We start from the raw sequence: 17,277 nt of genomic DNA, 5'->3' as shown, positions 1-17,277 counted from the left end.
CTTCGTCTAATGCCCAGATAATTGCAGTTAGCAGTTGGCATATGACCATTTATTACACTCCACAGCAGCATGCTGCATGCCACATGCTATTGCTTTATTTTAAACGCTGTCGGGCATTCGCAGTCGCAAGGATTAGTCACACCATGGCCACAATGTGCATGCCACTGCAACCGAAGCGGCACATAAAAGCGCGTCAAGGCGTCACTCTATCTAGTTGCTCTCCCACTTTCCTATCTCTCTTTCTCTCTCTGTTTCGTTTTCTCTCGCTCTCCAACTGTCTCCATGTCTGCCATAAATCTTGCTAACCTGCATTGTCCTGCGGCCGTTGCCGTCGCAGCCTTTGAAATGCCAGTTCAACTTGGCCATAAGTGGCTTAAATGTTGAATTCCAAACACAATGCGAGAAAGAAGCATATGGGCGGAAGAGGAGAGTTGGAGGGCGTGGCATTGTGGCAAGTGCCAAGCATGTGCCTGGCCTCGCAATGCAGCGCATTCGTCGCCATCACCATCGCCTACGCCTCTGTCTCTTCCTGTGCCTCTGTCTGTGCCGTGTGCCATGAATGTCCTTATAAATTGTCTGCAATGTTAAATGTTGCATACGCCGCTCTTTGCGTGGGCTGCGCTGCTCCTCCGTGCACCGCGCCCTAGTCTGCCTGCGCCACAGAAATTTATGGCGTTGCCACACAACGAGTATTGCCACCGCTCCACGGCTCCTGCTACGATTCCTGCCACTAATCAGCACACGTTTTAGTTGGCGCTGCCAAGCAGCGGAAGCTCAAATTGTTAAAAGCAATAAAGCTAATAAGTGATGTGGCAAATGTGCGGCCTTACCTCCCACTCCCCTCCTTCTGTTCTATCTACATCTCTCTCACCCTCTTGCTCTTTCTCTTATTCCCAGTGTAAACTTTATCTGGTTTTATATCTCTCTCTCCGTCACTCGCTCTGTTTGTTTTTTTGCCGCCCATTGCAGTTCCTGTTCTAGTTTTCCAATATATAAAACCATTCCGAGATGGATGCGTGAAAAATGTTAAATCGTGTATTCTGCCATTAAAAGTGGTTTGTTAAACATTAAATAAACAATAACTTAAGTTTGATTTGAGCATCAAGCAGTATAGCTTAATGGTCACATTAATATACACTCAAGTTAAATATAGTGCTCAATTTACCTTGATTGTATTTCTTAAAATAGACTTATCTAGATTATAATTAGTTGCTGCTTATTAGAAGCTTTACTTTATATATATATAATTATATTTAAGGGACTACAGAGACCAAAGAGTCTATAGCTTAAGGCACCTTTATAAACATATCTAAGATATATAAAAAACCTTATTCATTATTAAAGCTTGAACACATATCTTAAGGTCAGGAGAGTGCTACTTTTATTTAAGCTTCAAATTCCTGTTAAAAACTCTTTGAAAGGCTCACGTTTTCATAATACCTGCTGGGGCTTTTCTTAGAATTTCAGACACATTTAATATGCTTTAATGCCTCACACGTTTAGTGCTTTACAGCTTTTATTTTTGTATTGAAACTGCATGTGGTCCGTACCAAGTTCCTGTGGCAGTTGCCGTTGCCAACAGAGGGAAATCAGCAATTAGTGACACACCAGTTTACTGCCCTCTGTCCCTAGCCATCCAGCTCGTAAGCGGGTCAGGCACCCACCGGCGGCTAACCACCCAATCGCCCAGCCCGATCGCTGGGACAGGCACGCATTTCCGTCAGCGCCAACTGCTTCCGGTGGCACTTTGCACTTTGACTTGGCTGCTCGGATGCGACTGCTATTTGCTGGGCCTTTGCGGGAGTCTCTCCTTCTGTCATGTTATCGTTGTCGTGCTGTTGCTCGCCCTGCGTCATGTAATTTTATGACTAATTAGTCAGCTACTACGTCAACTTGGCAACTACATAAAGCTTAAGCGGTGGACGAAGGGTGATGGGGCGGAACGACATTCGTTTAGTTAAGGTCTACAATGGCTGTGGGCGTTACTAGATCAGGGGCGTGGCCGTTTATTTGCTTTGCTGCGCTTTTAATTGCTTGCAAGCAGCAAATTTTCTGCTGCTGCATTTTTATGGCATGCGTCGGCGTTGACGTCGACAGCAACAACAATAAAAGCAGCAACAGCAAATGCCTCCGGTCTGTCTACAAAGTTGAGTTGCAGTTTGTTAGCTGCCTGCTGCCAATTGGCTTTGTTTTGCCCTGACATCCCCTTCCACAGCCCATTCCATCTAACGAGCATTCTTTTTGTTCATATTGGGCTTTGTGCAATTTCGCAGGGAAAATCACAAAGCAGCAGCTTGAAGACATTTCTGAATCCGCCTCAGCAACTCCATTGAGCGCAATTTGCGGTAATTCGGAACGGCTTAAAGCCGATTTCTGCAAGTATACTTATGAAGAAGAAGCCCCGAGGAAGCATTAAATCCGAAGTAGTCTTAAAATTCAAACTAAAATCAAAATAGAATAGCTTGTATTGCATTTCCTTAAGACGGTTTTAAGCGGAAAGCTAACATGTTTACACTGCTTTGGATTTAAAGGCACTTAATTCATTTAAAGGCATACTACTTTTAGATCGGTTTTAATTCATTGATATTCATTGTGCTATTTGGTCACCAAAAATCGGTGTATTTTTATAATTACACAAGCTTAAGACAGAATAATGGGTTGCCAAATGAAGGAATGCTAAAGCTGAAAGATATAAATAAAACATAAAACATAAAACAATACAATTCTACTTCATTCACAACCATGAAGACCTAGAAATTTCATTGGAAAATTCTTTGTACGGATTCAAGTTATAGTTATATAATTCTGTTCCATCAATATTAAGAAAGTGTTTCTCTGTATTGCGACAATCTGACACAAATTCTTATGAAACTTCAAGCTATGCTTCAATTAATTATGGCCAGGTCATAAATTAAAGAGCGAAAAATTATGCTGGACTTACAGCTGACAAAAAGGGCGACAAATGATTTCCGCTGCTAAATTATCCACTTCCGTTGCATGTACATCATTTGTATGCTCCACAAAACTCTCGACTTGACTGCGAACAAAGTTGGACAACACCTGCAGCAGAAACTAGCTGGAAACACACGGGCACTACGGCCGGGCGAGGAGTAGATCGCTTCCAGCTGGAGGTGGGATTGGGGGCCGACTTGGCGTGCTGAATTTTAAAAATACATGCGGAATTTAAATGACAAGCAACTAATGGAAATTGTTAACAATTTTCAATGGCAGGTGGCAAGAAACTTTGCTGCGACCGGCTGCGATTTGCTGCGACTCGAGCGGCAACCTTTGCATCAAAAATCAGCGCACAGCACAACAAATGGCTTCATTTATTTGCGTCTTTTGTGCAGTGTTAGCGGTACTTCCGCCCGCAGTGGGCGTGCACAGCAGAAGAAATCCTGATTTACGTTTACCACGCCTCCTCAGCCCCACCCATGCGTCCCCAGAGCAGATGCCGTGTGCGAAAAGTTTGCCTTAACAAGCTGCAAGCTGTTCAGCCTGAGCATCGACGAAGCTTGATTACCCTGCAAGATACGTGAATAGGGTATCTTAAAGTGAAATTTGAATAAGATACGTAATTTACAGTATTCATGCTTGATACGTCCATCCGTTTGACATTTACTTATTGTATGATTGTTAAAAACATTCGCAGAAATGAGAAGAGGTCGGAGCTATAAACATGCAAACTAAATAGACTGCAAAACGGCTACAATCGAGATTTGCGTAATTGATAATAGAATAAAAATGCCCACAGCTGGAATTTAGAAAATGCTGTCAACTTTTGGAAGAAATATTTAATGTTTATAAATAAGACGAGAGCGGAAAGTTTTAAGAAAAGTTGTTGTTGCTAATGTTGTTGCAGCACTTGCAGTGATTGAATGTCCACGACGCGTTAATGTTTCCTCCTTCGTGTGTTTTGCGGCATTTCTGCTTTAACAAAACTTTCGCCCAAGCAGCACATCTAGAAAGGAAGATTGAAAAACCTCACTAAGTTTTTCCGCAAAGTCGAAACTTTTGGACATACTCGAATGGCAGCTGCGATAGTAAATTTTATATAATTATATTTATATATTAAAATATATATATACATATATATATATATAGATATATATATATATATCTGTATATTTTTATATATATATATACATATATACATGTGTATATACATATTATAATATTATATATAAGTAACATAAATATTATTCATGACGCATTTCGGGTGCAATTATATTGGAATTTGTATTGATAGAGCTTTCAGAGTTCTCAATGCTTGAGATTAGGCGACGCTGCGGACGTTTAACGTAGCCATCGGTTCCAGTTAGATAATTCTTCAACTCAATTTCCTCGTTGTTTATCTTGAGACAAATGTCAATAAACAGAATGAGATCAATGTTCTTCAGATGCTTGGCGAAGTTTAGCGCTTCTTTCAGTGTTTCCTTCTGTTTTTCAACTTTTCCCAACACTGTGTGTGCTTTACAGGCGATGAGGGCGCTCAAAACACCCCATACATAGTGATGACCCCGGTTGGCTTCTGTAAGACATTATGACAGAGAGTTGATTACAAGACAAGTGATTAAAACATACCATCCATTGACTTGCGGGCGAGAAGGCAGCACTTATCAAAGGAATGATTATCCAGGCTCGCCTGTGCCTGCTCGTGGTACAAAAAACAGCGCTCTATGGTATACGTGGCGAATCGCAGGCGATTCTCTAAATAACTAATGCGATTTCTGTAATACAAATTAAATATAATTATCGTAAATGAATAGTTGTGTATGCGTATAAGATCTAACTTGAAGGTGTCTTTCGTGTCGCCGATCTTCTCTTTTTTGATCTGAACTAAATTATTATTTATTACATTGCAAATATTTGAAATATTTTTCGGAATCCCAAGTAGAGTTATCAGATTTGATCGCCCCAATGTATTAAGATTGCTTGGAATTTTGTATTTATTAATGCGGGCCAAACCCAAGTAGTTGAAGACCTCATTAATAAATTCAAATTTCCAAGGCATGATTCGGTGCGTTTTGATTGCCACATAGGAGTCCATTACATCGGTCACATATTTTGTTAATTTCTAAAACGGATAACATGTGAATTAAATATATATATACAAGTATATTAGTGGCTTACAGTTAGGTCATTTTTCTTAATCAAAGCTCGAATATTTTGCAGTATCGAGAACATATTACGCCTCGTTTGATACTGTATGCGAAAGAAGTTATCCTGATGGTTCTTGCGGTAGAGGTCCGTATTCATATACTGTTTGCTGTAGATGGGCTGGCGGGCATGCAGCATTCTCTAAGAAAAGGTAGAATGAGCATCGTTTTAAGTTCAAGCGTATTTTATGTAAAAACTTACGGTAAAGCTTCGCACTGTGTTGTACCTATCATTGACCAAAGTTTGCAAAAAATCTGATGACTCAATACTCTGCTTTACTAGAAGATTCGGATTGTCGCGTATGTTCTTCAGAAATATAATGTCCTTCCAAGCGTAGGGCACATATACCTGGGAAAATGCTATAAGCCGACGTTCATGACGCTTTTTTCCCAGTGGCGAAAGAATCTTTGGCTGAAAAAAATATTTATTTTAAACTAAAATAGTGCTCAGAAAATTTGATTTTCTTACCTCTTTTGCTTGTATGCTGAGCACATCACAGTCGGACTTCACGACTTTGGGCTTCGTGGCCTTATCTGCTATCATATTTTTTTTCAGTCTATACAAAGGTAATTCTGTTGAAGGGGATAGCACGTGACATAAAACACTATTAGCCTATAAATAAGTTAGGAAATAGATCATTACTGCTGATCGTTCTGGGCTGATATACATTTTACCCACCACAGCTATACGTTTCTGCATAGATAACATTTGCGAATGGTTCAGAGCCTTCAGGTTGGAGTGAGCGAATCTTTTTGCTTCCTCAAACTGATTCGACTCCAGGAGTGCATCACAAATCTGCAAATCAAATTCGTGACATGAGCCGCGATGAATATTCTTCCCAATAATATCTGTGATTTGCGAACATATTATATAATAATATATTTTATGCAACGTTTCACTCTTAACTCTTTGATTTCATCGCATCAGCGAGCACCTCCATCGGCCGCCCCTCGGCCAGCTTCACCTGATTTCTCCTTATGAGGGCTTTAGAGTTTTCGGGGCGTATCTTTAAGGCAGCATCAAGATATTGAGTACCAAGGTTCAGATGCGAATTCTTAGTAAAGTATTTGCCCCAGTCAGTATAGATGGACTGCAGTTGATCATCCTTCCATTTGATTTTCTCCCAAGGCGCCAACTTCTTAGCGAGAGCTACATCTGGTGCGGAAAGTCTCTTGAACATAGTTTTTTTTATTGCAATACGTGTGGGAGTGTCTTAAAATTGGTTTAAAAAACACTTAAAATTGTATAAAACTACAATTAAAATATATCTAATTAAGTATAATAAAAAAAAACATATATAAAATAAAGTGTTGTTAGTGTGTTAAAATCAAAATGTTCATGACTGAACCCAAGTACAGCTTCATAGTCGTGGACCCCAATACTCAGTCAAATTTTGACAGCAATTGAATGCTTACTACTCCAGATATTACTACTACTAAATATGAAGCTGTAAATATAAGAAATAAATGAAAAGCAATAGAAGAAATTTCTCTTTATTTAGATTTATTGAAGTTTATTTAACTTTAGTTTTAAAATTTATTGAATACGACAGTTTTGAATAGAACAGAAGATTAATGACGTGTGCGTATATAAATATACTCATAAATTATTACAGTTTTCATGTTGATCATGCTTGTTCGATTTCATCTTTAATACTATCCCGAAAGTCCTGGAAATCGATAATGTGTGTGATATTTGAAACATGTGTCAAGGAGCTAGTGCCATTTTTCTTATTGACTACAGCCATTCCCTGAGGCAATGGTTTCGGTCCATTGTAATCATTCGCGATTTCTTCAAGGCAAATGGGTCGTTCCTTCGCTGAGAGTACAAATGGATTTACCATTTTAAGCAGTACTAGAGGCTTGCTGGAAATATGCAGAGAAATACAATTACGTTTTATATAAACCGCTTCTTCTTTCATTTCTTTGCTCACAATTTGCTGATGATCGTGCTAATGTGGCGCACATCGTAGCCGTGCTCCCTGTTCGGGTTGAAGCTGTTTGTATGATTGCCCATTATTATGGAATATTCGGTTATGCCTCGCATGTGTTGAAAGCAACTGGTCACAGTTAGGACATAGGAAGGATTTATAATTGTGCCCAGGCACTGAAAGTTATGTCTATCAGGCCCCATGCGCTTAAATACACTAACCACCCACGGATCGCCCTTAACCGTATCAAAAGTCCTGCCACAGTCGGGTATGCACTTTAATTTTACGGACACTGCATTACGCCTGCGCCAAAAGCCACCAACTTTGCACTCAACTTCGCCCTGAGCAATAGCCTCAGTGTGCTTATAGCCCTGAGCACACTTTGTGGTGGCAATAGTTTTGGGCAAGTGGAGCAGTGTGGAGCAGTCGACGATTTCGTCCTCATAAGTGCAAACGGCTTGAATGCTGCGATCATTTGTGATCGTGCTGCTCTTGCAGCCTTTGATGCATTCGATCCAAGGTGCCATCCATTCACCGTTGTCGCATGTGTTCACATCGCTGCCCTGGCGCACAAAATTAAAGCCGCAACTGAGTCTCACCGTCGTCATATGTGGTACGGTTCCTTCGCCCAAATATGGTAGACCGTTATACATAGTTTTAAGATGCACATTAGCCCCGATCACTTTGCAGCTTTTCTCATTTTCATGTGAAATCCGGATCGTGGTGGTGTCAATTGTGTCTGGTATATCCTGTTTTTGCCAGAGATTTGTATACCACGACATATTGAAGTCTTTGCTGCATATGGAAGCAATTTCATCAGAGCCATCGCGACAATCGGTTACATGATTACATAGTGCAGTTTTGGAAATGCAGGCGCCGTATGCACAGCGGAAGGTGCCTTCGAGACAAATGGTGCCCACGCAAAGCTCAGGTGATTCATCCGATTTGTCGGAGCAATTCTCAACGCCATCGCACACTTCGTAGTAGGACAGACATTCTTTTGATTGTCTGCATTGAAACTGGCTGTGTTGGCTATCACTAAAAAAATAAAATAAGTTATAAAAAATAAATGTAAAATAAGAATGTTCAAGTGCGCGAGTAGGAGATACCGTGAAGCCTGCGCAGAGTTGCTTTTTTGTAATTTTACGGTTCTTTTATACATGCACACATACACTTACTCGAATGTTTACTGTGCACTCTACGTAATAGGAATGTCAGCTCTGCGCAAGGTTGAAAGTACCTCCTAGTCGGGCACACCCGACTAGCTTACGTGCATTCACCACTGATAAATGTATTGAATAGATGTGTTTCGCTACTACAATCGAAAATGTACTCGTCTGTACCATCCCAGCAATCATTTTTGCCATCACACATATTGGTAGTTTCGATACAGCCGCCGTAACTGCAACGAAGTTTGTCGCACTTGAAATCGTGACAAACTTCAAATGTCTCATCGCTTCCATCTAAACAATTCTTATTACCATCGCAAATAAGAGAATGGTCAATGCGCTTGCCATCCTTGCATTCGAATTTGTTATTGGGGACCTTGGGCATTCCCGCTTCTGTTTCATAGGCTGTAAATATTGGAAAAATGTGGAATTCAATAGTTTTTAAAACTTAAAGCCGTTGAAAATGGAACTCAAACGAGCTCGCAACTCAAAAGTTTTAAAGTATTATATGTATATTCCTGTATACCTTCCACACTACATGCTTTACTTTTAATATATATATATATATATATATATATATATATATATATAAATATATATATAATGCTCTAGTAAGAAAGGTATCTCCTAGGGGCGCTCTCTTACTAGAGCACTTTTAGTTAAATATATGACGAAATTTTTGTTACCATATTGCAGGCTGAGTAGTACCAAGCAAATTCCAAACAGCTCTCTTTGTAATACTTGAAACATTAAAGGCTATTCGACGTCCAGTTGAACAAGAAATATTATTGTGTTGCGTTGCAAGTCGACTGTTCGCGTCAAATTCTATTTGCGTACTGAATGTTTAATATGCTAAGCGCATTTTCGATCGAATCGCAAAGGTTTCATTGCTCATGGCATTTATTTTGTTTTTGCTTTTTTATGTCGCATATTTTAATAGTCAATTAAAGGGGCGTAAGCGCTTTATGCATATATAGATATATATTTATATATATTTATATATATTTTAATATATTTATAAATATTTATATATTTACAATTTATAAAGTTTATTTATATTAATTGAAAGCCAATAAAAATTGTTTATTTTATGTTTGTCGTAAGTACTATAAGGATTACTTTTGATATTAATCAATTTTGAATTATAATATAAATATAAAATATATTTATCATTTATTTAAAATGAAAACTGGGGAATTTTTATTTGTCAATACGAGCTCGCAATTGTCGATTCCTCTTAGATTTGTAAACATTTGTGTTGCTTTTTATCGCGTTTGTATTGTGTCTGCAAATTGAAAGGCGAAGTCGATCAAAGCCGCCAAAACATTCACACACTCGAGTGAACCCTCTTTCATTTTAAATTCATAGTTTTTCAATTTATTTTTCCCATGTTTTTTGTTTTCTTTTTTTTTTTGGGCGTTTCGTTTTGCCAACTTCGTTAGAAAATTGTTCAAAGCGAGTTTTTCGCACTTGAATGTTTCATTGCACACTCGTTGCCTACCCATTGATTAAAAAACTGGATTTACCATTTGAATTCAAATTAAAGGCAACCCTTTGTAACTGAATGATAGAATGAAAAAAACTAAGCCTGGCAGATAGAGAAAAATACAGTTCCATTTTTTAGAACAATAAGATCAGATTTCACAGCTCCGATGCCAAAGTAACTTTATTCAGGTGTTAAGTTTCCATCGGAGGAATCAGTTTCTATTGCTGATAATTTGATCTTGCAATTTTCATAAGCTCAACGCATTTGAAATGGGAATTCATGATAAATAATTTGTTTATGCACCGCATGAGGCATGGCAGCTGTCATAAAGTATTTTAATTTTTGATCAGGACGATGAGCCTAATAGGTCTCTAACTATGTTAGTCTGTTCGTACGAATGCGAGTAGCTATCTCATAAGGAACAAAACTTATTGATTTTTATTTTATTTTAGACTTTTAGACTTAGCTTAAATACCAGAAGAGCTGAAGATGTCAAATTTACCATATTAACTGCTGTGAATACACAGATTTTCTAAATTTGAAAAAAATTATGTCACACAATAGATACACACTTCTGGATATCATTATTACACTCTAAACTAAACATGTTATTCAACAATCGACAAGTCCATAAGCGGATCCAAATCACAGCTACCGCATAAGTAAGTTCGTTGTAATAATAACACTACGCAGCATTTAGGGTATTTTCTTGTCGGGTACTGCCGACAAAAGCACTCTGATTGTTAGAAAGGTGTTCCAGTTATTCTTATCAGTAATATGTGCATATAAGAAATCATTTATTTATTAAATTTTAACTAAATGACAGAAAATAATATTTTTGTATATCAGAGTCAAAAGTTTAATCTATCACATTTAACAGTTGATTTATAGGACCACTTATGGCCATGCACTATAGTTCAAATTGTCCCTAATATAAAACGTTTTAATGCCGCTCTAAATGGAAGCTCTAATAAGAACACTACATTGTTGTAATTGCACTTGTATCTCCTTTGTGCCTTTGTAGAAATTAAATATTTTAAATTGAATTAAAACGAGAGCGAAGCCATTTAAAGTGTGTTTAGAGTTTCAAATGCGTATTGAGCCAAGAGTTGGGAGTTGCGAGGGTTGTATTAAAAATTAAAATGTTAGCAGCACAGCAAAGGCAACGTTTGATGTTGTTGTAAAGCCATACACATAGAGCCAAGAGGGGAGCCGCACCCTGTTTGCAACGTAGAGTGCATAGAGTGACAATGGAATTGTTTGTAAATTGACAACAACAGTATGCGCTGTTGTGATTCACGAAATGGCAAGCGACAACGAAAAGCGGCATTTCGCCAAAGGGGCGTATACGTTATATAGATTGACAAGAGCTGACAGACACTCACATAGATACTATATACTGAGAAATGAGCACAAATTGTATTGTCACTTTGTCGTTGTTACAATTTCTTTTATTTTCTGCAGTGTTGCTGTTGTTTCCAACTGTGTCAACTGCAACAGCCTTTGTAAAATATCGACTCTGAGGTACTTACATTGGTGTCGTCACTTCTGAGCTAAAACACTTTTAAGCTTGGTAAATGAATAATTATTATTAAAATACAAACTCTCATATATTTTAGCAAGCATAATCAGCAGCATGGATCGTTGAATGCCAATGTTATTAAAATCTTATTAACCGGTAAAAGCAATTAATTTTGATATGAAAATTATTCGAATTTTTTAAATTAAGAAAAGTTTTTATAGAATTTCACTATATAAAATATATATAAAACAACTAGTGTGCTAGAGGCATTGTCCAATTAATAAAGCTTAAAACTCGCCGCGAGAACTTTCAACTAACCAAAACTGTCGCCTACTTCACTTAGCCAACGGCAGACGAAGCCCAAGTGGAATCCACAACACAATTTTGCGGCCACTACCAAAAAGGAAGGTCTTCAAAACTTTTAGCCAAAGTTTGCGGTTGCCTGGGTACGTGTAATACATATATATAGATATATATATGTATTTATATATAGATGTAGCTGGCTCTTATCCAATTAAGTCATAACTCAATATGTGCTGAGAGATATGCACTTGGCCATTACTTAGGCAAAGGCAAAAATTTTGCTCTAATAACTTTGGAGCTGATGCTTTCTTCCGTCTACTTTTTGGTGGCAAGCAGATAATTTTCACACCCCTCCAGAGCCATATTCAGCTGCTGCACGTAGCAGCCGGAGGAGAGAGCTCGAAATTTTAGTTTGTGCCGAGCAACAGCTATCCGGCTGCCTGGCATTGGCTTTTACGGCACCAGCGAGACGCTGCCACAACTCATTTGGCGTTGACCAGGACTATGTTGTTAGCCGCTCTCCCAGTTTCGGTTGCCCCACCGCGTTCCTCGGCTGGCCTGCGAGTGGCTGGTTGCTGCTTCAGCTCCATCCATCTGCAGTTGAACACGCGCATAAATTATTCATTTGTAATGTGCAGCAGCACTCGTTGTCGGGCCACAGGAGGGTGCTGTGTATGGGGATTGGGGGCTGGTTTGCACTTTTGGCACAGGATATGATACTGACACTCAACAACTACCCAGTGAAAACTGGTAGGGTAGGTAGGGTCGCCCCTTGGTCTGGGTCTGCGCTCTTGGCGTTTACTTTCGGTTTGTAATTTCCTTCTGGAGTTTGCGGCGTCAGAAAGGAAAGGCAGCCCAGCAGTGGTGAAAAACACCAAGAAATACACAGCAGAGCGGAGAGAGTACATTGCAAATGACGATTGCAACTGAACTGGGCAGCAACAAAGCCACCAGTTCCCCGACCCCCTTCTGGTTTACCGCTGGCCTTTGGGGGAGCTGCGTTTGCAAACTTTAAAGTTTCTCTTAGATCTGCAGCTGCGTGCGTGTGTCTGTGTGTGAAAAGTTTCATTTGTGAATTGAAAAATTATTTCTAGTTTCATATGCAGAGTGTGTGTCACTTACAGAACGACGATGAGAAGGAGACGGAGTGGACGAGCCCAGCTAAGCCAAACAACTCAGCCAAGCAGCAACAGCAGCAGCAGCCATTGACAAAATGGAAAGTTGTTGACTTAGTTTCCGCTTCTTTGGGCCGCTTCTGTTGCCCCAGTGCTGCATGCGGCTGTTTTAACCTGCAGCTAGCTATGCTTATGTAGCCCATGTGTCTTCACATATTTTAATTATGTTTCTGCGACGCTTAAATTGAAGTAATTCTCCAAGCTTATGCTGACTTTTGTGGCTTTAAGCTGCTCTCAACTATCTTTTATTTTGAATTTATAATTAAAAGTAATTCATGTTATTAATTTTTTTGGCAGTCCGTGCTACTTTTTAAATCAATTAAATAATAATTGGAGAGAAAGCACACATTTTCAAGGACTTGACAAGCAGTTAAAAGAAATTATCCGTACAAATGGAATTAACATATGGAACGAAACGATGCAAACGCACGTAGTACCGTCCATTTGGTCTATCCAATTCTAGTTGCATGTGGCACGTGCGCACACGAAGTTGCAACTGAAATAAACCGAATTACATGAACTAATTAGGTATTTAGAAAGCTGACTATATTGTCGGACATGTACACATTGCTGGACTTGAAATATTAAGTAGTATATAACAGGGAATAAGAAATGTTGGAATAAGTACTATAAACATGCAGTTAAAATTAATATATTTATATGTGGAAACCCAACTTTATAGATCTTAAATAGTTGATAGCTATTTTGTTATTATTACTACAGTTTTTAGACATGATAACAACTTCCTTCATATGATTACCTGCTTATAGGTGTGCTTAGATAGAAAATAAGTTAACATTACCAAAAATTCAGAATGTGAAGCTGCTCAAGGACAGCTGAATTTCTGTTGTTATCCTTTCTCATGAAGTGGAAATTGTTTTTATGTTGAACATCTTTTGTTCTAGATGGAATTTCTAAATCAAATGAATAGTTTTAGCACACATAATATTCAAAAACCGTTATGACTTCAAATATGATTTTTACATTCATTGGAGGAACACCCAAAATAAATTGGATGTTTCCATTTTGTGTGGTATTCACGTTACGCTTATAAAATGAAGTCAAATTACCAATTTGTATAGATAATAAGGAAATTGGATGAGTTATTTACAAAAATGATTACCTCGTATTACATGCCATAAGAAAAAAATTAAATAAAACTTACAAAAAGAATATATAAGAAAATAGATGACAGCAAATTATATATATAAACGCCTTAAGGGAGCTTGGCAAATCGAAAATACACCATATCTTCCTGTTAGAGCTAAATTATCATAATGTAGCTAAGTTATCATAATGTTAGAAGTAGATCACTGCTGCACAGATATACATATAAATAATATTACCTGAACGAGTGTTATACAGTCGCGAGCGCCCAGCCGCAAAGCTCTTATTTGTTATTGTAGTTTTCAAGCAAAGTTGTTGTAATTTATTAAGCTTTCCGGGAAGGCCACTGCATTTTACCACCAAATTGTCAACAGGCGTACCTACGCACACACCCACAACCGCACACACACATACCAAGAGCCGCAGACACGCACGTGTGCTGAAAAATATAAAAAAAGGGGACGCGGAAACGGAAACGATGGCGTGGTCGTCTGTTCGGTATGCGTGTGTGTCTGTGTGTTTGTTTGCATTAGTGTTTGTACGGGCATTGACAAATATTTCGTGTCTACGTGAGCCAGTGTATGTGTGTTTGTGTGGGTGTGTGTGTGTGCTTTGGCGGATGCAAAAGTTTGTTGTTGCAAATAAAAAGGCTTTCGAAATTAGCAAGTAAAATATGCACACAAAAGTCAGGTATAAATGCGTGTCTGTGTGCATATGTGTGTGTGTGTGTGCGAACCATTAACGGAAACGGACTCTTGTGGTATGTGGCATATTTAATTTATTTGGCAGCATTGACAGCAGCTGCAGGCTTAACTAAAAAGCTTAATTTTAATATTTCTAAAAAAGTTTTTAATATATTAAAAAGAGTTTGTGAAAAATTTGTTAAATATATGAGTGGTTGTAATGAAATCAAAATGAATTCACAATAGCTGAACATTTGCTTTTGGTGGGCGTGGCCAGTTAGTGCACACAGCGCTACCGTTAAATCAGAGCTCAAATGCTCATAATCAAAGCAAATGGCTGGCAGACGGACAGCTGCATCTGCAGCTGCAGCTGACAGGATGCTGCCTAATTAAAATGGCAAAATGTCAACATCAGCAACAACAACAATAGCAAGAACAATGTCATTCACAATGCACGTCGAACAACAGGCAATTGTCATGGAAATTTATGCGCTAGACAAACGAAACGTTGGACGAACGAAAAACGTCCAAAGAACAAACTCCGCACGACATCCGCACCCACAGACCGAACCGAAGCCGAAACCGAAAAGACCCAAAAACTGAGCTTTCAAATTATGCACACCACATGTAGATATCCCACACATTCAGTTGCAACTGCATGGGCACATAGATATACGTACAGATATATCAGATGTAGTTACAGATTTGCAGATATCAAGTCAGAGCTGAGCTCGTGCAATACACAAGTTGCGTATTTTAATTATTTTGGGAAGAAAATCTATATATAATAATAATTTATTCTAAGTAAATGTGAATACAAGATAAAAGTATATAATAATAAAGCGATAGTTCTACTCGTATTCGATGGGCACGAGCCCACAGGCACGAGCCCATCTCTAGCCTTGTTATTTGCTGCTCTACACATGTTGTTAGTTTTGTTTTGTTCAGAGAAGGGGCGAATGAAAAATTTGTTAGCTGTGCTGCACTCAACCAAATGGTAAATAAATTTTAATTTGATTAACGATTTTGTCGGGCTCATTTTTGGGCCCACAATTGATTGTTGTTTGGCCTAGCATCGAACGAACAGTTGCGAGTGCGGAATTAATTTGTAGCTCTTATGCCGGCGGCCTAATTGCATTTTGCGTTACGTTTCATTAACTTGGTCAAGTGATGTGCAACATTTGTGGCTGGTCAGTGAGATTTTGGACGTGAATCACGGCTTGTGTGTTTTCAATTCAGTTAACAGGTCAGCAGTCGCAACAGTGGCAGCAGTAGCTGCCTTGTCACGTTCGAGGACCAACGCGCTGCGCCTTTGTTTACCGCTTGCTGTCGTGGTTGTAGCTGTTGCTGCTGTGCAAACAATTTGCTTGAGTGCTGCAATTCCTTGCAGGTAAATGCACACACACCCACACACATCTGGCAGTCAACTATCAGCTGGATTGACTAAAAGCAACTCGAGAATGAGTGCTGTGCATGCGTGGAGTGGGTGCAGTCAATGCCTAGCATAGACTGAATTAGTTTGCATGCTAATTCCATTTGAAAGGCTTGTTTGCTCATTCCAAGTTTGAGCGCGATGGCTTGTGTACCCTGGATAATTTGATAATTGCCAAGCGATAAGCGCTGCAAGTGATGCGCGCTATGTATGCATTATCTGCCACAGCAAGCGAGCTGCAATGTGACTAAGAGTAACCAATGCAAATATTTATGATGGCTCGATTTGCATTGACCTTAGAGAATATTGCAATATTCTCTTATTGCAAATATTGCTGCTTATAGCTGTGCGACTAAAAGCAGAATTCAATCAAAGACGAGACTTTGTTTCAGTTGATAGTCGAGTCTTGAAATATGGGAAATATTTCACACACAAAACTTGATGCAAGTCGTTAATGCATACATCTGTCCATGTGCTGCTGTTCCAGCTGTAATTTTATCACTCAGCCAAAAAGTTTACTGTGAAAGGTGATGCGCAGCACAAAAGTATGAAATGGTTTGTAGACAACTCCTAAATTGTGTAAACCTATTAAAAACTTTTGAATATTACTTTTCGATAGTAAATTCGAGCTTGTACTTTAGGCGAGAACTCTTATAGAAATATGTTTCAGTAGGTAGTTATGAACGGCCAGGGGCTTTGGCTCTCTATTCAGCTCATTTGAAGCCGTGTAGCGTCAAATGAGCTAACTCTAAACTAGCGCTGTTCACACTTCGAGTGGACATGTGTTTCAAGCACTGGCAGCAACCAACAGAAGTGGACTCCAGTCCAACCGCCTGCTTATGTACCTCACCCTACACACGACCCAACCAAGCACCGTTTTTTCTGCCCACTGCGATGGTTGTTGTTGCTGTTGATGTTCATGTATCATGGGGGCATTTATCAAGTGTCCCTTTGGAGAGGCAGTTGCTGTAGCTGTTGCTACCGCACCACATTCTGCTTATAGTTGACCAACACTTGTCATACCCCTTGGCATGGAAAATGCGGATGTGATCCCTGGACCGTGTCTGAACTTTTAAAGTGCATTTTTAGCTGGCAATATATAAATTTAAGTGAGGCAACACATTCCATAGATCATCTGACGTAGCCCAGCCTATGAATCTGCCTGTCTGCTACAACTCGAAATGGACATTCAGATACAAATACAGATACAGATACATACGCACTGCATGCATGAGCACCGTCAACTGATTTAGGCTTCGACTTTAATGAAGATATGCCCATAGAATAGTGGTTGGACCATTAAGTCAATG

At 39.0% G+C, this 17,277-nt stretch overlaps 2 protein-coding genes across 2 annotated transcripts; both read right to left on the bottom strand.

Annotated features, from left to right (window-relative positions):
* Positions 1-4,199: 4,199 nt before the first annotated feature.
* LOC111603428 lies at positions 4,200-6,438 on the bottom strand. The gene is made up of 8 exons (XM_023321012.2): positions 6,067-6,438; positions 5,839-6,008; positions 5,629-5,772; positions 5,362-5,571; positions 5,134-5,301; positions 4,794-5,077; positions 4,585-4,730; positions 4,200-4,531 (listed from the first exon to the last, which is right to left on the bottom strand). Exons 1-8 carry the CDS (start codon positions 6,338-6,340, stop codon positions 4,200-4,202), a joined length of 1,728 nt encoding a protein of 575 aa, XP_023176780.2. The 5' UTR covers positions 6,341-6,438.
* Positions 6,439-6,646: 208 nt separating this feature from the next.
* LOC111603420 (modular serine protease-like) lies at positions 6,647-9,102 on the bottom strand. The gene is made up of 4 exons (XM_023321003.2): positions 8,946-9,102; positions 8,361-8,664; positions 7,094-8,128; positions 6,647-7,025 (listed from the first exon to the last, which is right to left on the bottom strand). The coding sequence occupies exons 1-4, from the start codon at positions 9,007-9,009 to the stop codon at positions 6,788-6,790; spliced, it is 1,641 nt and encodes a 546-aa protein (XP_023176771.2). The 5' UTR covers positions 9,010-9,102; the 3' UTR covers positions 6,647-6,787.
* Between the last annotated feature and the right edge of the window lie 8,175 nt (positions 9,103-17,277).

Source organism: Drosophila hydei, unplaced genomic scaffold (assembly GCF_003285905.1).
Source record: "Drosophila hydei strain 15085-1641.00,03,60 unplaced genomic scaffold, DhydRS2 tig00008147-arrow-arrow-pilon, whole genome shotgun sequence".
Taxonomy (NCBI): domain Eukaryota; kingdom Metazoa; phylum Arthropoda; class Insecta; order Diptera; family Drosophilidae; genus Drosophila; species Drosophila hydei.
Note: the sequence above shows the minus strand (reverse complement) of the source record. Positions and strands in the feature narration are given on the sequence as shown.

Bases quoted from the DNA above. Each gene is read 5' to 3' on its own strand.
- LOC111603428 (XM_023321012.2), bottom strand. From the start codon at position 6,340: ATGTTCAAGAGACTTTCCGCACCAGATGTAGCTCTCGCTAAGAAGTTG. The intron at 5,302-5,361 runs GTAAGTTTTTAC...ACCTTTTCTTAG, and splicing joins ACACAGTGCGAAGCTTTACC to AGAATGCTGCATGCCCGCCA. The intron at 4,532-4,584 runs GTATGTTTTAAT...AATGTCTTACAG, and splicing joins CGCCCGCAAGTCAATGGATG to AAGCCAACCGGGGTCATCAC.
- LOC111603420 (XM_023321003.2), bottom strand. From the start codon at position 9,009: ATGTTTCAAGTATTACAAAGAGAGCTGTTTGGAATTTGCTTGGTACTA. The intron at 8,665-8,945 runs GTAACAAAAATT...CAATATTTACAG, and splicing joins ACTACTCAGCCTGCAATATG to CCTATGAAACAGAAGCGGGA. The intron at 8,129-8,360 runs GTAAGCTAGTCG...TTATTTTTTTAG, and splicing joins TTTATCAGTGGTGAATGCAC to TGATAGCCAACACAGCCAGT.